The 12,193-nt window shown below is 37.1% G+C and overlaps 2 protein-coding genes across 2 annotated transcripts; both read left to right on the forward strand.

Moving 5' to 3' along the window:
• The first annotated feature begins 1,039 nt into the window (after nucleotides 1-1,039).
• Nucleotides 1,040-2,463, forward strand: LOC143618144 (uncharacterized). The gene is made up of 2 exons (XM_077090457.1): nucleotides 1,040-1,440; nucleotides 2,058-2,463. Exons 1-2 carry the CDS (start codon nucleotides 1,198-1,200, stop codon nucleotides 2,274-2,276), a joined length of 462 nt encoding a protein of 153 aa, XP_076946572.1. The 5' UTR covers nucleotides 1,040-1,197; the 3' UTR covers nucleotides 2,277-2,463.
• A 4,363-nt stretch (nucleotides 2,464-6,826) lies between these two features.
• Nucleotides 6,827-9,567, forward strand: LOC143618143 (uncharacterized). The gene is made up of 17 exons (XM_077090456.1): nucleotides 6,827-6,889; nucleotides 6,972-7,063; nucleotides 7,152-7,190; nucleotides 7,299-7,352; nucleotides 7,444-7,518; nucleotides 7,643-7,708; nucleotides 7,806-7,848; nucleotides 7,970-8,015; nucleotides 8,090-8,183; nucleotides 8,287-8,339; nucleotides 8,428-8,512; nucleotides 8,592-8,694; nucleotides 8,782-8,874; nucleotides 8,962-9,028; nucleotides 9,096-9,162; nucleotides 9,246-9,299; nucleotides 9,384-9,567. Exons 1-17 carry the CDS (start codon nucleotides 6,850-6,852, stop codon nucleotides 9,516-9,518), a joined length of 1,206 nt encoding a protein of 401 aa, XP_076946571.1. The 5' UTR covers nucleotides 6,827-6,849; the 3' UTR covers nucleotides 9,519-9,567.
• The last annotated feature ends 2,626 nt before the right edge of the window (nucleotides 9,568-12,193 follow it).

Here is a 12,193-nt window from a genome sequence, read left to right on the forward strand (position 1 = left end):
ATACGCGAAGTTTACAAAAAAACTGTTTTGTAATATTGTTTTCAAATTTTTAGCTTTTAAAATCTTGAACCACAACGTTGTATGAATAATTTTAAATAAAGTCTCCTCCACCTTTTGTATGAGTAATATTGTTTTCAAATTTTTAGCTTTTAAAAGAAAGTCTCCTCCACCTTTTGCAACTCCCCGCCGTTACAAACGGAGGGGAGAACTTTTTCAGACTCCCATCTTTTAGAAAAGGAGGAGAGATACTTTTGCAGTCATCTCTCTCTGACTAACTCCGACACCCCTATATTATTAAAACTCCCCGCCATTACAAATGAAGGCAACCTCTCTTTTGAAAAAAATATTGTTCGAGCCCCCAAGTGATTAATCCTTGTAATTTAGCCCTCCTTTCAAAAAAAAAATCTTTTTATGATTTTCAGAGTCAAAAAGTGGTGCTTAAGTTTTCGCCATCTCAGCCGACTGAGCTAATGTAGCGTTTTCTGCTTGGCAAAAAATTAGAAATGAGTTGTATTTGATACGACTATTGACAATTTTTAAAAATTTTCTTGTAATTGATATGAGGACGAGTGGACGACCAAGATATTTGGTTGAACTATTTGAGGAATTGGAAGCATCCATGATCATTGTTAGGTACAAATGTAAGATAAGATCCCTGCCGTCCAATTGTTAAAATTTCATAAACTTCTAAAGGTACTTATATTTATTTTAAGTAATTTAATAAGATAGAGGTTCTCATGAGTCATGAGTAGTATGGCCTCTAAATGAATACAAATTGATTATCACATTACTAGTGTACGTAGTTTTCATAAAATCCAAATCCTTATCAACAAAACTAGCCATCTCCATTTTGGTGGGATAGTAAAAGCTTAGGCCTTTGGGTGAGAGGTCCAGGGTTCGATCCCTGGCAATGACGGTTTATTGTAAATAGTAGCAGGCAAGCTTAAACATTCAAAAAAAAAAAAAAAACTCCACATCATTCTCAGCCGACATTTCTTTATGTCGACCTAACTCCTTGTGCACGTGTACGGTTGTTTCCATGCCATGCATCTTCAATCTTCCACGTACCATCGTTTCATCAGCCATTTTCTCCTTATATAAACCCCCGTTACTCCCATCTTATTTCTCATCAACTTATTTCCTCATAAGTTAAAACAGTTATATTTCGGTTGTATACTTTGTCTCATCATATCACTAATGGCTCAATACGGAGGCGAACAATACAGGAAGGAAGAGGGCAACCACAACCAACTCCATTCCACCACCACTGGCCATGAAATAGGAGGTACGGGAACCAACATCCACTCCACCACCGTTGGTCATGACATTGGAGGCACCGGAGCCACTATCGGAACGGGAGGTGGTCATGGTCATGAAGAAGGGAAACATGGTGGCACCGGAGGGATCCTCCACCGTTCCGGGAGTGGAAGTTCTAGCTCTGTAAGTCATGTAAATTAGTAAGAAATCAGTTATACACACCGCCTGACATCTAATCTCACACTATTTCAAACATGCATCCAAATAGAGGTTGGATGGTCACTTTGACAAAAAAAATTCAAAATTTGACTGTTCATGCTCATAACACTTGTCCGATGTTGATCAAATGATCGTTTTGATCAATAAATTTCAAACTAAGTTTAATTTCGTATGATCACAACGGCCGTCTAGATATTAATTGTTCAAACAGTCATTGTGACCAATAATTTTCAAAGTTTTATTTGTTTTTTCAAAACGGCGTTTTATGATACAAAATCAAATTAATGAGCATGGTGTAGCTATATTATAAGAGCATTCTCAGCAGGTCTTCTAAAATTTTTATGAGAGAAATCTCTAAAAAATTTTAGCGAATTGTAAGTGGTTGTGAGTGAAAGAGGGAGAAAAGCTAAGGATAAAGCGGTAAAAAATATTATTTAATTGTATATGAGAGAGAAAATGTAATGTTTTTTAGCGTAATTATAGAGATAGAGATAGAGAAGCTGTTGGGAATGCTCTAAAGCCAATTTCAAGTCATACTTAACTTAACAACTGTTGTGAGCTTGTGAATATTGTGTGTGTAGTCGGAGTCTGATGGAGAGGGAGGCAGAAGGAAGAAGAAAGGTGTGGCGGAGAAGATCAAAGAGAAGCTACCCGGCGGCGGTCATGGCGGAGATGAGCACAAGACTTCAGACACCGCCACCGTAGGCGGTGGTGGATATGGACATGTAGCTGGAGAGGAAGGACATGAGAAGAAAGGACTGATGGACAAGATCAAGGAGAAGTTACCAGGGAGTCACTAGTGATCTTTCCATGCATGTGTGATGTTGAATATATATACGTATTATCATGTATCATGTATATATACATGCATGCATGATGCTATAATAATATGCTTTGTACTTGGGTGTGTGATACGGCAAAGCAGGGTTTGTTGATGTACTTTCATATGTTTGGTTGTGGTTTGTGTACGTTAATATATACGATGAAGTGAATTGTTATACACATATATCTATGGTGTTGTATCATTTGATACTATTTTCGTAGTGTTTAGACTAAACTAGCTAGATAACGTGTTAAACTGACTTGTGGTAGGTCTAGTGATAAGAGAGATCGGGTACGTACCAGGGGTGTTCAAAACTATCCGAATCCGAATCCGAATCCGAATCCGTATCCGAATTATCCGACTATCCGTATCCGAACTATCCGAAAATTCGGATATCCGAATCCCGGATATTCGAAAATTCGGATTCGGATTCGAATAGTAGTTTTCTGATTTTTCGAATATCCGAATTATCCGGTATTTTTATTTTATATTATATATAATAATATAAACACTACCTAATCACACAAATGTGATAACTGATAATAGACAACACAGACACACCTCTCTCACACTAACCCTTGCCGTCGCCGCGCCGGTCACAGCCCCGTCTCCGTCACTTTCTCTCACATAGTTGCGGCGCCTCTTTCTCTCACACAGTCACGGCGGCAGCCAGTCATCCGCCTCCGACTTGTCTCCGTCTCCAACCTGCCACAGATCCGTCACTCTCACGGCGGCACCAGCTTTTTCTTTTTTTCTTTTTTATTTTCGGATATTCGGATTCGGATTCGGATTCGGATAGTGAAAATCACTATCCAAAAGGTTCGGATATCCGGTTTTGAACTAGTACGTACTAATAGTAGGACAACATAATAATTCATGAAGATGTGTATTTTAGACCATGGCAATACCAACATCATAAAATTTAGTTTTATGAATTTTTTAGTACGATTGACATTCTATCTACTATATTTAGAATTCAAGGCAACATTTTTTCTATAATAACATACCTTTATTTTTAAAAATTTTAAATTTTACAATCCTCACGCAGGCCACTTATTATTTTGAGCCCATTAACATAATAATATAAACTTTCTTACAATTTACTATTTATTTAGAGTCTATTAACATATAATATAATACAATACTACTAAATCCAACCGTCATGATACGAAATCCATGAACAAGGTAACCGTCACAACCATTACCCCCAACCGTTTCATACGCTATATATATAACCTTGTACACCCCGGCCAAATTCACTCTTAACATTCTAAATGTTTAGTTTAGACGCTGCGGCATAATCTGCGTTCTTCGCACAAATCGTGAACGTCGGTTTCGTTCATCGCCTCCGGTGATGGATGATGGATGCGACACGACGGTGGAAGCGGTGTCGCGGTGACGATGCACTAGATTTCTTCTGGTTTGGGTGATCGGAAGTCGGAACGGAGGGTTATGGAGATAGGTGGCTGACATATCTAATTTTTCCAACGAAACCGCTACCCTGTCATTTTTCAGGCGAGAGTCTTTCGGACACATATAATTTTTTAGACGAAAGTATTCCGGTGGCGTATTTTTCGATGATTTGTGTATATGCCAACACGCATCACCGAAAGAAATGGACATGGCCGGAATACTTTCGCCTGGAAAACAACGGGGAACAGGGAGGCAGGGAAATGTGGACGGGAACGCTTTAGGAAAATGAGATTTTAGTGTTTTCTTAATTATTTTATATTTGATATATTTACATGATAGTTGTGCAATTTTATTTTGGTTATGTTATCAATTAGTAATATTAATAATTATTCGTTAATTGTAAATTTGTTTGATTTATTACATAATCGCATATAAGTACATAAATTAATTGAACCATTTTGCACTAAAATTCAAAGTTTTTTTTTGTGTGTGGGCGCAATTGGAGCAAAAGATAACATTAATTAATTGAAACACTTTTATTTTAGCGTAATTTGTTGAACACAGAAAAATGGGTAAAAGTTTATGTTTTTAAGAGGAAGTTTAAACATATGATGAGCAAGTACCATAGTTTATATACTATTTATTGTTTTTCATCAAAATGTTCATACTTATCCATGTTTTTAAAATGTGTTTTGATCTATAATTTTTGGTTGATTTTCTTCATAACATATATTCAAGGTTTTGCGTTTCAATTAGACGCTTTCTAACTATAAAAAAGGGAAACTCTAAAACTACTATACAACCAAAAAAATTTAAAATAAATCAACGTCCCTGTTGCAAGGTCGGATATAATGGCCGACTAACTCAATTAACAACAACCCAACTCTTTTAATCTACCGAAAACTAACATTTTAGAAGCTTATGAAACAATAAAAATGATATCTGTAGCGACACAAACACCGCTGCAACGCGCAGGTAACATTGCTAGTAATTATTATATATAATAATTGATAAGTTTGGTGACGCTAAGCCCTGCAGATTGGGCCACTTGACGGCACAATACTTGTCAATTATTTTGTTTTTTTCTATGTTTTTTTTTCTCAATTTCTTTTATGTTTTTTGTTATTGTTTTTCGTTGTTTTAGTTATAGTATCATAACGAAATAACGGAAGACGACCAAACATCAATTTTGTGGTTTTTCGTTAGATTGAAATCTGGTACCGTAAAAAACGTGATAGAAACCGACTGATTCCTCCTAGACTCATCGCCTCAACGTTTGAGGCCGACAACGCTCGAGTTTACCGACAGACACCACCCCATTCGTGCACCTCAATTTTACATTATCGGTTTTTTCGCTCTGGTACCGTAACGAAAATTGACCAAATGCCAAATTTTGTTTTTTTAATTTCGATATCCTAACGAACGTGACGAAAACCGACCAAACGCATGTAGACTCGCCGCATTTTATTTTAAATTTTGGTTCTGTAACGCATGCAACAAAAACCAACTGAATGCCAATGTTTTTTTTTGTTTTAGCTCTGGTACCGTAACGAACGTGACAGAAACATGTCGAATTTGCGTACACTCACCGTCTCAACGCTCGAGTCTTTCCAACGTCCGGGTTTTACTGACCGACGCCACCCATTGGTCCACAATAATTTTTATAGTTTTTTGATATATTTTTGGTTTTTAGTTACGATATCATAATGCACGACACCGAAACCGGTCGAATTCGCGTCGACTTATCACTACAACGCCCGTGACCGACAACACTTAGGTTTATACCGACCTGCCCGACGCATCGCACCGGGTAAAACCCTAGTTAATAACTAGAGTAAATCCATTGATTCGAAAGAGATTGGAACCCAATAGACTAGGCCAAAAGTTTCATACACGATGGATCCCATTATTTGGAGGGTGTTTTAGATTTCTTATTTAATTTCAAAAGTGTTTATTGACCTATGACCAATTCATAATCCGATTCCTTCAAACAGATTTAGGACCTGACCCAATTTAAAAAGCATATAAAAAAAGAAAAAAAGCAAACAATGTTTTTTGTCCTAAACTGGTCTCAACTTGATCCAAACCAGTTTAATCGGGCTGCAACTTCTTGCTTCTAAATCGGTAACCTGATCCGGCTACTTCCAAACCGGTATTGAGTCCATGGGTTAACCAACATGGGCCCATTTTAAACACGAACCGGTTCATGATAAAACCTGACTCATCCTCACTACCCACCCATGCCCGTGTTAGAAAATAAACAAGGATTTATTTGATATTACTAGACGGGTGCCCGCGCGATGCAGCGGGTGTTTGAACTTGTTAATAACGTAACAAATATAAGTATTTATGGTTCGGTTAAAACCTTGAAATCGTTTAAATCCGTCATTGGTTTGACTTCTTCTTTCTTTTTCTTATATTACTTTCGGTTTGTTGGTCGGTTTCAAAATTTTCAAAACGTAGTGAACGGTTGGTTCGCGGTTTATATTGGACACTGAACACCCCTACGTAACATATTAATTTATTTAAAATGTAAAAATTATAACAATGTCATATCCAAATTAAAGAGAATTAAATGATCGTTTTTATGGTATAATTTTTTTATAAAAATATTAACGTTTGAAAAGGCTATAGTCGTTTAAAAATTATGGGTGGGAAGTTAATTTACAAGTTAAATTAAAAACATAATATGGTTAAAGATGAGGGACCAAACTTGTAATTGAATGGATTGTGTTTAAAAGACAAGTTTACCCTTACTAACACATGTACATCATGCTTTAAGTGTGTAAATTACTTAAAATTAAGTGTCTTGATTTGCCATTGTCTGGTGTATTATATATAGATTATTTTTCTCACATCGGACCTTCAACAAGGAAATGACCGACCCGAACCCTAATATCTCATATGGGCATTTCATTTCCCCCAAATCGTAAAAAGTAAAAACCCAAATTAATACAACCGCCCGCATTGGTGTTCAACTTCAAGTACAAGATAAATTCCATAACCATCATCATTGTCGTCATCAGGTTATCGATGTCACTGTGACAATTGCCGGCTGTATTTTCATGCCACCTTGATCTATCTATCAAACTTAAATCTCAAATTGTTACACACTCTTTACAATTCCTATTTTTAGTATGAACCACAGGATCGGTTTTTACCTAACCATATTTACAGGTAAAGTATTATTAGTAATTAAGGGTTTCATTTCTTTTTTCATTTTGCATAACTAAACATCTATTAATTTTTATATTTCCAGCTTTGCTGTATCAAATATGCAGTGTGGATTCTGTGACTGTACCCTCTACCAATTGCTATGTTCTTGACAACTCTAGTCACATTTATGATTTTGTATCCTACTTTTTATGTATTTAAAGTAATTACAAGTATATTCATTGTTTTTGGTGTTAAAATTAGTTTTCTTTAAGATATTATGCAGAGTAATTGGACCGGATATCCTTTCGAGTATGAAGGAGTGGTAATGACTAATATCTTGTATATTGATAATTGATAAATATTTCTGGTTGTTATTAATTATAATCTGAGATTATTTGTTTAATGTTGATATTGGTTTCTTTTTGTTTAGAGTACCGACTGTGCAATTCGGTTCTGTAAAGATGTGGAAACTAGATCGCAATCGGTAAGCTATGATACTTTATTTGATTATTTCCCTTAAAGTTGTACAACAAAAGGTTAAACTTTGAATCTTTGGCAACTGTATATGTATGCAGGGATATATTGGTTTTGGCAGATTTGAGGGCTCCAACTATTTTGTTGCCGGTTCAGAACGTTATAATTTTGTTCAAGTAAGTGGAAGTTTGAGAATTCGTATATTATTGGTCATGAAATTAACGTTCTCCTATATATATGTATATGTATAGAATCTGTGTGTGTGTGTGTATTTTTGGATTTAATTCGTTTATGCATCAGGAATTTTACAATGGTGATCTTCAAAAATGTGAAATAAGTCATGACAAAAGGGGACGTACGGCTCAGGTAATAAGCATGCTGCAGAAATGAACATATGATTAAGCCTTTTAATCATAACTATAGTTTGTGTTGGTTTTGACTACCTATTCTTGTTTGAATCCAGTTAAACATCATATGTGGTGATTGCCCAAATGCACGGTGCAAAGGTATGTGAGTTTTTTTTGGATTTATTTTAGGTTTTTTATGTCTGTGTTTAAAACGACTTGTAATGCTCTAGAAATGTTTATGGGGCCCATACTGATTACTATTACATTTTCCCTTATTCAGCTGGACTTGGATGCGTATGCAATGTCACATTTGAGTCAGATTGCAGGTTTTTTTCTAGCAAAAAAGAAAATCTTGTTTTTCATGATTTAGGTTATAATTATTTTCTATCTTTGAGTGCAGAGTTATTGTTGAACTTGCAATTCCGTGTGAGAAACCAGGTCCACGAGTGTTTGAAGGGTTCACAGTGGGTTTTCATCCACGATCATGGGAAATTGTAAGATTATATATTTTACATAATATTTCCTTTCTTTGTCATTAGTTGGAAATTACATTATCAAAATATCATTTATCGTTAACATACTGCTATCACCTCGTAGGTATACAATGGCATGACTCAGTACGGTTATGAAAAGGCTTACAAGGACTACAGGTCTTGACCCTAGGGGTCATAATTATTTTTAAAACCATTAATTTCCATGTTTTTTTTTCTAAAATTTTTTTGCCTTTGTTTATTGCAGCTTTGATACGGACCAGAATCGTGTCTCTCTCTATATGACTGCAATTGCTTCGCTTTCTCAATTAGTACAAAAACCAACCTATACGGTATATGCTTGACACACTAATTTTGATTATAGTGATTTGATTCAATTTAAAATTAGTTTCTTTTTGGTACTTTTACCAGGTTTCTCCAAAGAACAGTTTGGAGGTTACTTTGTCTGGCTCGGGAGCAGCAGGGGATCCGCCTACAACTTTGTCTCCAACATTGTTGAATATTGATTGGAGATGTACACGATCATCTATTGCTATATTAATATATTTTACTGTCTACATATTCTGCATTCTATTTCTTAAAATCATGTTGCATATTTCAGGTGAAACGACACGTGATGACCCGTATGAGGTTCAGCTAACTATACCAGTCGAGGGTTTTGATCCCATCCAGTTTAGTCTCACAAAAATGTGCGGTAATGTTCGGTTTCTTGTCTTCCTCGATGCAAATCTACTTTTGACAATATAATTAATCCAAAGAACAATTTGTTTTAATACTGCAGAATCTAAGCAAAATGAAGCGGGAACGTCTACTAAAGGATGGGCGCTGTTTGGAATCTTTTCTTGCATGTAAGTAAATGTAGTTATTTTTCTTTTAATTATTATATAATCAGTCACACATTTTACAAAATGGCAGATTCTTTGTGATTTCAACATTGTTCTGCTGTGGTGGCTTTATTTACAAGACTCAAGTACAAAGACAGGTAGGCTATGCTATTTCCTCTTTTATAAAATTGTTCTCTTAACATATTTTTATTTTCTAATGAATTGTTTTTGTTAAAATCAGCATGGAATTGATGCACTGCCAGGCATGACTATTTTATCTGCATGTTTGGAGACTGTAAGTGAACATTTTCATACTTGTATACATACATACAGTCTATATACAGTAAGTTTCGTTGATTTTGATACAAACATTGTGCAGGTGAGTGGTGGTGCTGGTGGTTACATGCGGGCGGAGGAATTTAATGGTGCCTATGCAAGTCAAGCTTCATGGACCCGTGACCCAGATTCGGAGGCAGGGTCTTCAAGAACAAGTGAGAGAAGATATGGGACCTAATTACCCTTTTGCCATTGTCACCATTTCATGACTTCTACTGAAGTGTTTCTCTGACAGTTTTCTTTATATTTCTGTGCCCATCCGTTTCATTTTTGGAAAGGAGAACACTTGATATGTTGTGTTGTAGAAGAAGCAACTATGTGGTATATTTTGACAACATCCCATTGTATTCATATTTTTACAATTCATCCATTTGTGTAAAATGGATGTTCAAACAATGACTTGTTGAGTTTTAGTCTTTAGATTATAGTAACTTCTGAGTTCATAATTTAATGGAGATCAAATTTACATTTTAACATAGTTCCTTCGGAGTCGAATTCACTAACCCAACCTGTAAACACCCTAATGGCTAATACACAACACTTATATAAAAAAGCAATATTACTACGAAGATAGTACGCGGTCAAAAGTTCTTGATGAAATCAAGAATTATGTCGTTGATCTTCTGAGGTTTCTCTTGGTTGAGGAAGTGACCGGTATCTTCCAGCACAACAACTTGTCGAAGCAATGGCACGTCCGTCTTGAACCCGCTACCATGCACATACGTCTTCGCCCCTGGGGTAGTGTACACAGGATCTTTTTCCCCTACCACATATATCACGGGCACTCGTATTTGTACCCCAGCCCACGCAGCTGTAAGCTCCCAGTTCCTGCATTCCACAATATTCATATATTGTTATGCGCCCAACTACATTTAATATGTTATTGGTGAAGTGGTGTTTAAAGGTGCATGCATACATATCTATGGCTCGGTAATAGTTTAATGGTCCTGTGAATCCTTTTTGTTGGAATTTTTGAACATTGTAATTAAGGTCTTCCTCGGATAACCAATGTGGCAATGGAGAAGGGGCGTTTTTGGAACCGAAGGGTTCAGACTTTGGAAGACGAATAGGCCCGGGTCTTGTTTCGTTATAGATGCTTAAAAGCACATGCTCTGTTCCGTAGCTCTTTATCTCGGCTTCCATTACTCCGGGTTCCTGCGAAATGGTTTTATTCCAAACTCATGACCAAAATAACATCATTATTAACTTTATATCAACATTTTGATGTTATCGTGTTGTCTTAAAAATCTTATCGAGCTTCTACTCGAGAGTAGCTTTTCAAACTCGAACTTGGCTCGCGATTTTACTTGACTATTATTTATTTTATTAAATACTAGTATGGATGCATTAGTTAATTTTATCTATATTTGTAAATATACTTTTTATATGTAACATAATAACATTTTTAATATTTTTATATTAATAATAAATTATATGTTTTATATATTAAATAAATATTGCACAAAGCCACAAATAGCATTCTTGTTTAAGCTCCCAAACTCTACAAGTGAAGTTTGAGCTCTGACTCATTTATTAGATAAGTTTGTTTTTTAATTATTAAGCAAGTTTACTTTTAGGCTTGGTTTTTATCTTATTTGTTTCTCAAGCTTGCTTTTAGGCTCGGTTTATGAAGAAACACTAGACGACCCCGGGCAGATTACGGATAATCTGGGGGTTAAGTAAATGTTTCCCACGAGGGTTAGGTCCGGCAAAGATGGTTGTTCTTCTGATGACCTGCAAAACAGACACCGTGAGCTCGTAACTGAGAAGGGGGGGTTCCTCCTTGTGACCACCCTCCGGCGTGAGAATCAGACTAGATTGCTCTGAATATAAGTGTATATTGAGAGAGATTGCTAGAGAAGATAAGATACAAGATGATGATACCGTTCCAAGGTGTTGGAGTATTTATAGCCGAAGGTAGGTTTCCAAGCAGGTACAGCCAGCTGTATAATATTCATTTTCCACCAACTGTGGGCTACGCACGTGCCATGCTGGTAGTTGGTGGGTAGGCAGCGGCTGATAGTGACATGGCCGGCTGTGTACTATTCCTTTTCCGCCGGCTGTGTACTATTCATTTTCCGCCGGCTGTGTACTATTCCTTTTCCACCAACTGCAGGCTATGTACGTGCCACGACAAGGGTTGGTGAGTAGGCAGCGGCTGATAGTGACATTTTGTACTAGAGCGTGCTTCTCGTACTGTTGTCGGTGAGCTGTCACCCTGTGATTGGTTCATGGGCTGCTTTGGTCAGATCTTGTCTATTTTGTCCATACCTTGGCATGTATAGTACAAAAGATCTTCCAGAAGCGTACGGACTGGCTCATTTGGGCGGGAGTATTCCCGCCTTGCTCATTCCTTCAGGTGACTACTGAATTATTTAGTGCCTTGTGCGTGTAGCCTAGCTATTAGTGCGGGTAGCCTTCCCTGATGGCTTGTATCCGCAACTGCGGGAACAGGCTGGGTACTTCACCATTGGGAGGCTTTTCCTGCGGGAACAGCTGGCGTACTGCGCGTAAGGTCTTCTCTGAGCATGGTTGGTCCTGTGGAACCAGTTGGTCCTTGCGCAGACGTCCCTCTTCAAGGTGAGTCTTGCGGATCCAACTGGGCTCTGCTGGGACCTACCTCTTCAAGTCCCCCCAGTCCAATGTTCTTCTCATGAATTGTTAATAAGTGAGGTGAACTTTTGGACTTAAGCAAGGGGTTTTGGAAAGGATTTTTAGTTTTAAGGCGTTCCGTGGGGATTCTTCCCGCGGTTTTCCTAATGTCACTCGCAGAAATTCCCGACTTTTCTGCCTGATCTTTGGTTGTGATGCGGGTAGGTGTTTAACCCCTTCGCACATCGGGAGCGTTGAGTT

Source organism: Bidens hawaiensis, unplaced genomic scaffold (assembly GCF_021521415.1).
Source record: "Bidens hawaiensis isolate Kalapana, Puna unplaced genomic scaffold, B.hawaiensis_p1.1 tig00064169_1, whole genome shotgun sequence".
Classification (NCBI taxonomy): domain Eukaryota; kingdom Viridiplantae; phylum Streptophyta; class Magnoliopsida; order Asterales; family Asteraceae; genus Bidens; species Bidens hawaiensis.